The 14,140-nt window shown below is 40.3% G+C and overlaps 1 protein-coding gene across 1 annotated transcript in view; it reads left to right on the top strand.

Moving 5' to 3' along the window:
* The window catches only part of adarb2 (adenosine deaminase RNA specific B2 (inactive)), a 252,150-nt gene extending 239,141 nt beyond the window's left edge, over positions 1 to 13,009 (top strand). The window contains exons 9-10 of the mRNA XM_072679337.1: positions 8,870 to 9,051; positions 11,208 to 13,009. Coding sequence (XP_072535438.1) covers positions 8,870 to 9,051; positions 11,208 to 11,384 — 359 coding nt within the window. The 3' untranslated portion in view covers positions 11,385 to 13,009. The remainder of the gene's footprint in view (positions 1 to 8,869; positions 9,052 to 11,207) is intronic.
* The last annotated feature ends 1,131 nt before the right edge of the window (positions 13,010 to 14,140 follow it).

Genomic DNA, 14,140 nt, shown 5'->3' with positions numbered 1-14,140 from the left:
GCCTTGCTCAAGGGCACTTCAGCTGTGGATTGAGGGAGGGGACAGGCTTCACTTCCCCCCACCTCCAATTCTTACCTGCTGGTAGGATTCGAAGCCCACTTCTCTAACCATTAGGCCACAACTTGGGCCACAACTTTACCTAATATGTATTACAACATGTCATAACTAAGGAAATATTATTTTTATTTATTTTCTAAATAAAATAAAGACTAATTACTACAATGTAAAAAGCCAGGAGATTTCTCTTCTACCCATCAGTCGAGGTTCTGTGTATTTCACTGTACTGGTGTTAAACATCCAACCTAATTTATATCTGTGTAAAATTAAACTGCCTGTGACTACACTAATTGGTCTGTGTGCAAGGACTAGTTCCGCCAATTGCCCCTGCACCACACACCACCCCGTCACACACCGCCAAACCAAAAAGACTGTAAACTTTATAATAACAGACCCCAACAATTAAGCATTACCTAGTAGTTAGCTGAGGACCGCTAATAGTCATATGCATGTGGATTAATAAAGGTTTCCCTTTCATTTATTAATTGTTGGTTTAGTAACACACCAAAATTAGCCCTTAATTATCTATTCTAGCTGTGTTATAATTTATTTAGCATTCGAGATGCAGAACTAATAAATTATACAACTCAAATGAAGTGTTTATGTAGCTGCATCGAAACAGTTCATATTATTTATGAATGCTCAGTAATTGTCTACACTGACTAATGAGTTAAGAGTTCCAGCTATAAAACTATATGTAGCTAAATAATTAAAAATAATTTAATTATTAATAAAATTAAATGTATAAAAATATATATATATATACTAAAAAAATAAGTTATAAATAGATATGAAAAAGGTATGTTACTGTTGTCTGGGTAATCCAGAGTTATAAACACTCAAAGCCTCTATTGCAGAGCTCACCCCTGCCCAGGCTGTGGTGGCAATCTCTCAGCAGAGCTCAAAGACTGTACGGGTCTGTGTTCAGTGGCACATTTCATATTAGTGACAGCCAGGGTCTGTTTCCGTGCGGGAATGTGTTTACCCACAGTAACCTCCGCTGGAGGGAGGAGCTGTGACCTTTACATAGCAAACAAGCAAAGAGCCAAGCACGCACATACAAAAGCAAGCACCCAGCGACCCCCAGCACCCGTCTCTGATCGGCCTGCAGTAGATGTGACCTGAAGAGAGGGGGAGACTGTCTTCTCTCTCCCGCAGTCCCGCTCTCTGAGGCCTCCGCACTATTGGATCTGTCCCTCTTATCCATAATCAATCTAATCACATGCCTTATCAGCTCCATTGTGGAGCCGAGGGTCCCGCTGTTCGTCCGGTGGCCTGCACGCCCCTGCCGCAGCCTTTTCACAGCTTTTGATGAGCTTTTCCTCCATTGTGTGAGGTCTGTTGTTGGGGGGGGGGGGGGGGGGGGTGGCCTGGTTATTTTAAGCCTCAGCATCATAAAGAACAGCGGTCCCCAGGAGTGGCACGAGCTATTATCACTGTGGAGCAAAGCACACCTTCCCTCAATCAATGAGGCTGTCCTTCAAACGTGGGTTGTGCGTGCACTGCAGAGTCTGCTTTTTAACACCTGTGAGACTTATGTTCTAACAAAATGACCAGAAACCGCGTTACAGCCAAGCCCTGAACGCCCTCATGTACACACTTGGAAAAAGGTAGCTAAATGGTTATTGGCTTATTGATGAATGGGTTCAAGAACAGCCTTAAATTGCTGTGGGACCTTTATATCATGTGGGGGTTCTCGACACTCTGCCAAGGACCTTTAAGTAAGGATGGGCAACAATATCGGAATCATATTGATATGGGCAGAGAATTGCTTAAATACATGAGCAGCTTTTACTAAACTAATAAATCTGCATTCCTGCATTTGTAACCATATAGAGACCATTTCTATATATATTATAATGTTAAATATATCATTGGTCATCCCCTTAATGATAGCCTAGGTAGTTTTAGTCCCCATGTCTACATTGTAGAAAGGTTTTGTTATTATCAGCGTCAACAGTATATAAAAGATGTCGGCCCCATTCGTTATATGGGCATCGGCCCATAATTCCCATAATTCTAGTTTTTAAACATCCAATGGTTCTTGATTGGAAGATGGCACTGAAGAACTTTAAGATGTTTAATAATGGAGGGGAGGAAGTCGTTGAATCTCCTTGACCGAATAGTTAATGATATCATTAATAACAATTAATTATTATTATTATTATTATTATTATTATTACTGATATTATTATTATTATTATTATTATTACTGATATTATTATTATTATTATTATTATTTATGTACTGTTGAACAATTTCGATATTTGAACTTGAAAAGTGCATTTTCTTAAGTAGTAGTTGCTAGACTATTGCTAATTGGTCAGTAGGGTTTTGTTTTTGCTGTTATACTAGGTGGTTGCTATGGAGTTGTTAGGTGGTTGCTATGGGCTTGCTGGGTGGTTGCTGTGGGCTTGCTAGGTGGTTGCTTTGCGGTTTCTGTGGTATCCCAGGTGGTTGATGTGGTTGCTAGCATGTTGCCAAGTGGTTGCTGTGGTAGCCCATGTGGTTAGTTGAGTGTTAGTAGTGTAGTTGTATCAACGTGACAGTCGAAGGGTGCACAAACTTTTGCACACCATTCATTTCAGTAGGACAAAAATTCAAATCTGTAAAAGTTGCTGGAGTTGGAAGGGTGGAACGGTGTTGATATCTTGAAAACTGCAAGACAAAATGATTCATTACAATGCTGTTAACTTATTTAGCTAGTTTGACCCTTTTGACCTTCAGAGTGGTGAGTGAAGATATATTTAGTACAGTATTGCAACAAGATGTTTTATTGTAGCCCTTATGTTTATATGGCCATTGATATTTTATATTATTTTATAAACATTTTGACCAGTGACTAAAGCTGGTAAAGGGGTTTTGATTCCCATTGAATTTATCTGTAAGTATAAAGACATTTCAGTCACACTGGGTTTAAATTTACAATTATTTATAAAAGTTCAAACTTCCCAAATGTTACTAAAACTAAAACAAAATTAACAAAAATGTATAAGCTTATAAAAACTGACCAAAAGGAATGATACATGTGAAATTTTGAAAGAAATGACCTCTAAAAATTATATATATATAAAAAAAAATGCATCCAAAATGCAAAAATGAAAAATAACATAAAATTCATAAACAATAAATACAACAATGTAAAAAACAGGCTGGAAAATATCACCATTTACATTTTTTATAGATATGAACAAAAATTAAAAATACAAAAATATACTAAACATATCATTAAAATTTACAAAAATGTACAATAAACACAACAATGTAATATAAATGCAAAAAAATGACCAATAATACCACCATTCAGATTTTTTATAGATGTGCACAAAAAATACAAACATGTACAAACATACAATAAAAAATACAAAAATATACTAAACATATCATTAAAATTTACAAAAATATACAATAAAAAAGCAAAAATTAAAAAAGCAACAATGACTAATAATCCCACCATTTTTATTTGTTTTTTTTTTTCAAAAAATGCATAAATGTACAAAAATGAGACATTATAGCCAAATAGATGTGCAACAGATCTACAGCTGAGAGCAGTGCACGTAAGACAGAACAAAAACCTTCACATAAATGAGCCGTTTGTAGAGACGGCGACAGCACAAGCGGGTTCGCCTTGTGCAGAGTCATGCTTTGTGAGGAAAACGCACTCAATTAAAGCTGAAATAACTGTTAGTGGAGCTTCACCACAAAGGGCAAAGCAGAGAACAATGTCTGCAGCAGGAATTGATCAAGATTTTCATGGAAGGAAAAAAACACGAAGCAAGTCTATTAGAGAGATAGAGGTGTGGAGTCGATGAGGGATGTAAAATGAGGCGTGAATGGACGGAAAGAAAGAAGGAGAGGCCGAAAGATACAGAACGGCAGAAACAGCAGAGTGTGTGTGTGTGTGTAGGGGGGAGAGAAAGAGAGAAAGTGAAAGAGAGAGGGAGAGAGAGCGAGTCTATTACTGCATAGAAAAGCAATAAGAGACAGGATCATTGTCATGGTGGCAGGCAATTCATTCCACCTGTTCGTGAAGGCATAGAAAAAGAGAGAATTGAGCTCTGCGCATGCCAGGCACAGGGCTGGGGGGTGGGGGTGGTTATTTCACAGCCAGCACGGCAGCTCGCTCTGTTTGCCCACACTGAGAGCTGGTTTCATCATGTGCTCCATTCTCGATCTGTTTACTTTCTGATTGAAATACATGCTTGAAAAGATGCTCAGGGTTTAGAGAGTCAAATATTTGATAAAAGGCTTTAGCTCAGACGTACAGCACATTTAGATTAAGTGTCTTTTTTTTACACGCCGCTCTGCTGTCAGACAGCCTGCAGTACACACTCGCCTTGTGATCATTTCTCAGGCAGTTTTCTGCACTTTTCATTATAAAAAAGTCAATATGAATAAAAAAAGAACCATCTTACAAACATCTCCACCTAAAATCCCAACATCCCGTCAGTAAAAGGTACAAGTGTGTCACCAGAGTCTGACAGGTATGAAACATTAAAGCACCTGTCTCTCTCTCTCTCTCTCTCTCTCTCTCTCTATCACTCTAATGCTCTCTCCTATCTAAGTGAACTGGCTCTCTGTCGCTCAAATACGTATTCTCTCACCTGTTTATACTATAAATATACTATAAAGATACTATCAATATGTGTGTGCCTATACAAAATGACTAATAATTCAGACGTTTGCAAAAATAACAGGAAATAAAGTGTAAAAGTTTACCAAAAAAAAAAAAACATCATCGCTTACAATGTAATAAATATATACAAAAATATACAAAAAAACTAAATATCAAAAATGTTTAAAAATAAAAATCATTTTTAATATTATAAAATATTATAAAAAAAGGTACAAGAAAAATGTATAAATAAAAATAATTATGTATAAAAGTTGTGTATATATTTCAAACATCTAAAAGTCTATAAAATGACCAAAAATACCACAAGATTACATTTTAAAATCTTTAAACACTGGCAAAAATGGAGGATTGGTGACAAAAATACATGTAGAACTGATATTTATATTCAGCATTCAAACACTGGTTCCTACATAGAAACGCATTTCATTATAAATATACAGAAAATAGCAAATTTAAAAAAAATGAGAAACATTGCTAACTTTAAAAATGTATAAAAATACAAAAAATCTGCAAGATTTACAAAATACAAACATTAACACCAACAAAACTCACAGCACAGCATGTAAGGCCATGAGACCCACAGCCTGGTTCCAACACAGACACATTTTTATTCTAAAAAATCCAAATTTGAATAAAAAATAAGTGCGTCTCACAGACTTCTCCATCTAACATCCTACCGCTCAGTCAGAAAAGTGTGCAAGTGTGCCAGCAGAGTGCTGTCGCCTGCTAAAAGTGGTAAAACAGCTTCACTCCTGCCTTTCTGCTTCCCGTGTTCCCTGGTGCTATGTGTGGAAGCTCAGTCTGTTAGCAGGGTGCCAACGTGTTGTGCGGTGTCCTCAGCTCTAAGTGCTCAGAGTGAGTGCTATGCTAATTGGCCGAGCAAGGAGGTGCTGATTGAGGAGTCTGTGTGTGTGAGAGAGAGAGAGAGAGAGAGAGAGAGCTTCGGCTGGTGTTTACCACAAAGACAGCGTTAGCCGCGTGTGCTCTCCCGCTAATGAAACGCTCAGGCACTCACATGCAATTAAGCAGGGTAGAGTGACCTGTCTCTCTTTACTATACCACTCTAATGCTCTCTGCTTTCAAAGTGAGCTGCCTCTCTGCAGGCCTCTCTCTGTAGTGTATACAGGGCCCTCCAGAGCGATTGGCACTCTTGGTAAAGCAAAAAAAAAATGCTCTGAAGGAATGCCTTTGTGGTTTATCTCAAGCATGCTGTTGCTGCAAAATAATAAGGAAACTCTCCTGTAATTCTCCTGTGAAGTTACCATTTTGGAGACATGAGCTTTCGCACGACAGCAACGATATACTAACATGTAGGAACTAGGAATTGTGCACCTACTGAATATACACCAATCAGCCATAACGTTACATTAGACCCACCTGCCTAATATTCAATAGGTCCCCCTTCTGCTGCCACAACAGATCTTACCATCACAAGGCCTCTGAAGGTGTCCTGTGGAATCGGCCAGCAGATCCTTTAAGTCCTGTAAGTTGCGAGGTGGGGCCTCCATGGGCATCAATGAGCCTTAAATGTCTATGACCCTGTCGCTGGTTCACTGGTTGTCCTTCCTTGAACCATCTTTGAAAGGTACAGACCACTGCATACCAGAAAAAAAACATGGCTGGTGTTTTGGAGATGTTCTGACCCAGTCGTCTAGCCATCCCAGTTTGAGCTTTTTCAAAGTCGCCCACATTCTTACACTTGATCCATTTGTTTTGCTTCGAGAACCTTTTACTTGCTGCCTAATGAACCCACCCCTTTTTTCTTTTTTCTTTTTTTCTCTCCCCTTGCTTTTCTGCATTATTATTATTATTATTATTATTATTATTATCTTTTTATTATTATTAGCATTTATTTATTTATTTATATATATATTCTTTTTTCCCCTCATATTGTCTTGTTTATCTGTTAGTTTGTTTATACTATTTGTGATGTATGTAATAATAATAATAATAATAATAATAATAATAAACAAGGTCACCTTTAGACATGATGGACAAACAAGATAAAAAAAAAAAAAATTATATACAAACAGTGATGATATTCAGCTACAGTCACCCTGGGTGTATATCTAAATATACATATATATATATATATATATATATATATATATATATATATATACACCCACCCTGTATGACTGTAGCTGAATATCATCACTGTTTTTCACTGCACCTATCAGTGGTACTAATGTTATGGCCGCTCAGTGCATAGTACATAATTAATGGAAACAGTCATTTAAAATGGGTTTGGTGTGTAATGCTCTGTTCTAGAGACACAGAACTGTTTACAGTGGTGGGGAATGGAAGCAGAAGTCTGTTGTAGTTGTATTTAAACATGTAAAAACAAGACATCAAACGTTGTAGTATTTATCAAAATGGTCACATGACACTGTCATATTACTGTACATAATCTGTCATGACAGCTCACTGACATTCATCAAACATGGAGATCTGATCTGTCATATGGCTGCAGAGAACCTGCACGAAGGCTCAGCAGGGTCAGGGGGTGGTGCACTATTCTACTGTGCAGCATTGCTCGCACAAATATGATCTTCATGGAAGAGTTTTAACGAGAGGAGCTTATTCTGAGTGTGTCAATTTCTGACCACAACTACTCTAAAATACATTTTAGGCCAAAACCTTTCCTCAAAGCTTCATTGGGTTCCCTCAGATTTACCCCTACTTCACCATTCTAAACATTGTGTCGCTCAGAAATAAGCCTACTGGACATGGTAAAGCATGGTGGTGGACGTGTGGGGTCATTAAATTAGTTTGACATTAGACATTAGGAGTCTTGTTAAGCTAGAATGTTTTATAGACTCCATTCACTGCTTCTTTTGTAAGTATAAGAAACTCTAAATAATTCTTTTTTTTTTATCCACAACCATTTTCACACACATATGTATTGTAGTATTTTCTTAAAATAAGTTACGTGTTACATGTTTTGCTGGTAAATGATGAGTGCGCCCCCAAATGGTTAAGAATCCAGTCCTGCTGTATATTTAACTCTGCCTCCATCTGCCTCTGGAGCTCGTTATCGACCCCCTAACGTGCATTTTTCAAACATGCTGAACGGTTGGGAGACCTGCTGATACCGGGGGTGGATGTACTCTGTAAATGAAGCATACCTCCATATTCACTCACATGGTTCACAGTAGCAATAGTAGGTGTCTATTTTAAGCCCACTGAAAAGCCCACTGAGGGCCTTTCATGAGCATCAGTGAGCCTTAGATGCTCATGACCCTGTTGCTGGTTTACTGGATGACTTTTGATAGGTACTGCCCACTGTTTTGGAGATGTTCTGACCCGGTCATCTAGCCATCACAGTTTCGGAAACCCACTGGAAACCTCTGGATACAGACAGACAGACAGATAGATAGATAGATAGATAGATAGATAGATAGATAGATAGATAGGCAGACAGACAGATAGACAGGCAAACAGACAGATAGATAGATAGATAGATAGATAGATAGATAGATAGATAGATAGATAGGCAGACAGACAGATAGACAGACAAACAGACAGATAGATAGATAGATAGATAGATAGATAGACAGACAGACAGATAGACAGACAAACAGACAGATAGATAGATAGATAGATAGATAGATAGATAGATGGACGGACGGACGGACGGACGGACGGACGGACGGACGGACGGACGGACAGACAGACAGATAGATAGATAGATAGATAGATAGATAGATAGATAGATAGGCAGACAGACAGACAGATAGACAGACAAACAGACAGATAGATAGATAGATAGATAGATAGGCAGACAGACAGATAGACAGACAAACAGACAGATAGATAGATAGATAGATAGACAGACAGACAGACAGATAGACAGACAAACAGACAGATAGATAGATAGATAGATAGATAGATAGACGGACGGACGGACGGACGGACGGACGGACAGACAGACAGATAGATAATATTTACATAAAGTGTCAAATAGTGTCCAGGTACAGGTACAGTATGTACAGTAAAGTGTTAATAGTGCAGATAAATAAACCTATGATTAAACATATAGTCTCAGATCTCTTTCCATGTCCTCATAACTCATCACAGTCAGTGATCACACACTGTCAGAGTCTTAGCAGACAGCTCTGGCTTCAGTCCCATAGGTTTACAGTGGCTGTGTTGTTGTTGCTGTGTGTGCTACAGGTCTTAGCAGCAGTGAGTGGTGGCAGCAGGCCAAGGCTCCATGCTACAACGTGAACTGGACCGCCGGAGACGACCAGGTGGAGGTGATCAACGCCTCCACGGGGAAACGGAGAGACTGTGGAGCACCATCTCGACTCTGCAAACACGCACTGTTCACGCGCTGGACCAGACTCTACCGCAAGGTGAGAACGGCTCCACCTACAGGAACAAGAAGTGACACACCTGAGCAAGTGTGTGATTTCAAGGCTCCTGAAGGCTCCTTATTTCCTTCCGTTTCATTGTTTAAGTACCCTCAACTCCTCAGGTACTTAAATTAAAAGAAAGTGGAACTTCAGAGGCCTTCAGAGTGTCTCTTCACTCTTGTCCTCCAGTAAGAGCTATCTCAAGTAGTCCTCATTAACAGAGACAGACGGTCGCCTTGCGTGGAACTGGCTGTTCTTGTAGCGGGTTCGAAAAAAACGCTAATGCAACAGTGTCACTAATGACTAGTGAGAGGACTGTGCCATTGTTTGGCAAGATAATAAGAGAGATACGTAGGAGAGACTTGTGGTGTAATAAACCCACTCAGACATGAACACGCTCAGAGCAACACACACACACACACACACTCTTTGAAGCATCTCATGCTCACAGCTCTGGCTCAAACACACAGGCCTTTCAACAGGTGACAGACAAGAAAGGATTAGCATCAAAGAACCTCATCACCAGTGATACCTTTAATTAGAACACTCATCTATCATGACTGTTACAGATAAAGGTAACATGACAACATGAATGGCAACATGTTATATCACTGAACATAACCTATCATAACAATGCATGGCGGCATACGGCATCTGGGGGCATATAGCCCAGTGGTAGAGCCTTTGACTGCGGGACGAGAGGTCTGTAGCGAATATCTGAGGGCCCCCTCATAAAAGGTTAGGGGGCAGCCATGGTCTTGGGACCACAAAGTTGTTGGTTCGATCCCCACAACAGGCATCCATGGCTGACATGCCCTTGAGCTATGCACCTAACCTGCAATTACTCTTCATCCCTGGGTGCTAAGAAGACGTGTAAGAAAATAGCGATATATCAAATAATCGAGATATTTATGTTTTGCAATTTATAGAATCGTTAACATGTAAAGATTGGTGACAGACAGAGTGTCATTCATTCATTCATTCATTCATTCATTCATTCATTCATTCTATTGTATTTGTATTTATTTATTTATTTATTTATTTAATTTTTTTAATTAATTTTATTTGATTTTATTAATCCACCCATTCCTAGCCCCTCCTAGCACTAGCAATGCTCCAGACACTAGGAGGACAAGGACTTAACACACATCTCCAGCAATACATGTGAAGCCGATACAATGGCCCACCATTAAAATGCTACCTGCTCTGTGGTGGACAGTCCTGTGGGGTCCTGACCATTAAAAAACAGGGTGAAAGTATACAGAGAAAAAGATAGACTACAGCCTGGAATTATAGAACTACACAATATTCTGATATGACTGTTTATATATGTGTGTGTGTGTGTGTGTGTGTGTATTCCCTTTGATTCTTTGAAATCACTGTGGTGCCCTAAATAGGGCTAAAATCTAAACGAATTAAATAGGCTAATACAAATAACAAATTTGATAAAAGAGATTAGATAAACATTTATTTTGCGTCACCCGGACCCACTCTGAAGGTCCTGTTCAGGTCGTGTTCAACCCATAGTTACGCCCTTGAACCTGAGTAAAAAGCACTGTCCAATTATTTATTTATTTTTATAAAGTAGCTTCAAGTTCTGATGTCGTAACAAGTTTCACTTTCGGAAAAAAGAAAACAAGTAAAGCACAATCATGGAAATGTATGGAGGAGCTCCGGCTGCTCTACCAAATGGTGGCAGTTAAAGTCTAATGACAGTAGTACTGGTAATCATCTCCAAAAGCACTTGAGCGGCCTCCCATGGCAAATGCTCCGTGAGCACAGTCAGAGACGCAAGAGCAGACACACTAATCTCCCAAAGAAACTTTACTTTTCTTCGCGCCTCTTCGTCTGCTGCAGCCTTTCTATCTCGCTCTCTTTGTGTGTGTGTGTGTGTGTGTGTGTGTGTATGTGCGTGCGAGTGTATGAGCGCGCGACAAAAGAAATGCACAAAAGCTCAGAGAATGTTCAATTGCTTGTGAAATTTAAATGGGGAGATTACACAGCTGTTGAAGTTCCCTGTTTGTGCCGGCTCATTCGTTTTGTTTTGCTCTCTCGCCCCCTCTTCCCTCTCTCTCTCTCTCTCTTTCTCTCACTGTCTCACTCCCTCTCTTTCTCTTTCTACCTTCACCTTCTCTCCGACTTCTCTCCGTCTGCAGCTGGTAGCGTGTGCGCCGGGTTCGAGAGAGGCGCCGCTGATGTACTGCGAGGCTAAGCAGGCGGCCGGCACCTATCAGACAGCGAAGGAGCAGTGGGTGCGGGCGCTGCAGGACAACGGCTTGGGCACCTGGGTCAGGAAACCGCCCGAACAAGAGCAGTTTCTGCTGGCCGCGTGAGGCCGTGTGGGATCGCGTGAGACTGTGCGAGGCCACGTGAGACTCTGTGAATTCGCCCCGGCCTGCGCGAGACCACGCGAGACTGACATCTTGTGAGACTGCATACCACCCCACGCGGCCAAGGGAGACTACGGGAGACTACGTGAGACTGCGTGAGACGACATGCGGTCACGTGAAATTGCGCGTGAGACTGCTGATCTCCTAAGCCACACTCTCCACCCTGCAGTCAGGCCATGGCAGCCCATTGTCTCCTTTCACGGTCCGAACAAGGCCCCACTTCCCACACGTCCAGAGGGGAGGAAAATCGCGGCGCTCCGTGAGCGGGAATGCCTCTCGCCTCACCTCCTGCTCTCCTTCCAGTAGTGATGACCAACTCCAGCTCCTGAAGATCTGCCGTCCTTCAGCTCCAATCCTCATCCACCGCACTTGATTGGGCTAATAATGGCCTTCAGTAGGGGTGTACATTAATGTCCTTATATTGATTTGATTAGATTACTATATTTTAGGACAAGATTCAGTGCATGATGGAATCTCAGATGCCAGTACGACTCAGTTGACTTATTTTGGAATGATTCAGAGGTATTTTTTTAAATAGCCTATACTGGGTTTCCAGCGTTATCCTAAGGATACAAGATAGCCCATGGTCTTTCACTGTCTATCATCTCTGCAGTCGCTGACTCTTTTCAGGGTCAGCGTTTTGTTTGGACTGTGAGAATGTCATGTAAACAGCAAGGCTACTCTATTATTAATAGCTGTGCTGCTTACATACCCTGATCAGCCATAACATTATTACCACCTGTCTTGTGTTGAGTAGCCCACCGCCTTGCATCACCACAACAGATCCAGACATTAGAAGTAGATCCATTAAGTCCTGTTAGTTGAAAAGTGGGGCCTCCATATGCGTCAATGAGCTTTTGGGTACCACTTTTGGTTGGTACTGACCACTGCAATCCCACTAGACCTGCCTGATGTTTTGGAGATGTTCTGACGCTCCCGTTGTCTAGCTATCACAGTTTGGTTCTGGTCAAATTTTTCCTGCCTTTAACACCTTAATCGCCTTCAAGAACGGACTTAACCGCTCACTTGCTGCGTAATATGTAGATCCCACCCCTGGACAGATGCCCCTGTAACCAGATAATCAATGTTATTCACTTCACCCAGCAGTGGTTGTAATGTTATGGCTGATCGGTGTCCGTTCTCTACATTACCTTTCATTTGATTTGTTTCACGAGTGATCGAATTACATCGAATTATGACATTTGCTCTTTAACCACTGTGAGAAAACACTGTGGTTTGAAAATGCCTCACTGTTGGAGAACGAGGAGTCACCGTCGTTAGGTTAAACTGAAGCACATTTCAAGAAACATTTAGACGTCAGCTACATGAAGACACCTGTCAACCCCCTCAAGTTTTCTTTAGCATAGTTCTATTTAGGGCTGTTATTCTGCCTGTTTGCCTGGAAAACTCCATCTCAATCCTTCCTGGACACTTTGCCTCCCAGCTAACAAAAGGGCACCCTTGGGATGTTCTCAGAGTGGCTTGGAAGGCAATTCTGTAGAGTTTAAACAGATGGTCTGGAGATCTTTTTTTTTTTTGGCATCCTTAGAACGTTCCAGGAACATCCCCATATCCAGTGGTGTTATGAACATATACAGAACGTAACCTTTATCCTTCCCTGGACATTCTTCTATTTTTACCATATTGTCCTTCCCTTTCGCTCATATTCTACTTTAGAACATCTAAAATGTTCTAAATGTTTCATACATGGTACTTTGAGGAAATCGTCTTTTTAAAACATATCATGGACATTCATTTAGCAAACAAGGTTAAAGAGGTCACAGAAGAACCACTTTTGTTTTGTGTGAAAAGGTCGTTTAGACCTTTAAAAGTTTTCACACGTCTGTATGACCAAAATGGTTCTTTATGACACCAAAGGTGGTTCTTCTGTGACCATAAATAATAGATGATGTTTCATAGATTTATTAAGTTAGTCTTTTAAAAAACCTATAGAGAACATTCATTCAGCGGACCAAAACAGACCTTTTCTGCAATCTTTAAAATAAAGGTGCTAAAAAAGGGTTCTTTGAGTGATAGAAGAACCATAGAAGAACCATAAAGAAGCAATTTGATGACTGAATGGAAGAACCTTCACATTGAGAAGAAGTAGGAGTCAGTCGAGCACAGACTTACTTTTAACCAAATCGGTTCTTTATGGAACCAAAAGTGGTTCTTCTATGAAATCACTCAAAAAAAAAAAAAACCCTCTGTAGCACTTTTATTTTTAAAGTTGTAGGCTAAACACTTCAACTGTGCAGATTAAATTGAATAATGAAAGAAGCCGATGCTATAAGATTTGGGCATCTGCCTTTAAATTACATTGAAAGTGGCAATTACTGGGGTCCAAGCACCACACTCTGTTATGAAGTCAGTCGAGCAAAGCTGGTTTAACCAAAAGGGTTCTTTATTAAACTAAAAGTGGCTGGAGTGGGCAATTCTTATCCTGGAGGGCTGGATTCCTGCACAGTTATGTGCTGTTCCTGGTTAAGCACACCGGGTTTAGTAGGCTTGGTAGGTCTGTTAGAGGAGGCCCCTGTTGCCCACCCCTGTTGCCCACCCCTGTTCTATGGCATCGCTCAAAGAATCTTTTGGTGCACCTTTACTTTAAAGAGAGTTGGCTAACCACTTAAACTGTGCACATTAAATTAAAATCTTTAGAAATCAAGACAATAGAAATGGGGTGTGTGCCTTTAAATTAC

Source organism: Salminus brasiliensis, chromosome 5 (assembly GCF_030463535.1).
Source record: "Salminus brasiliensis chromosome 5, fSalBra1.hap2, whole genome shotgun sequence".
Lineage (NCBI taxonomy): Eukaryota > Metazoa > Chordata > Actinopteri > Characiformes > Bryconidae > Salminus > Salminus brasiliensis.
The sequence above is the reverse complement of the archived record's forward strand: the minus strand, read 5'-3'. Positions and strand labels throughout refer to the sequence as shown.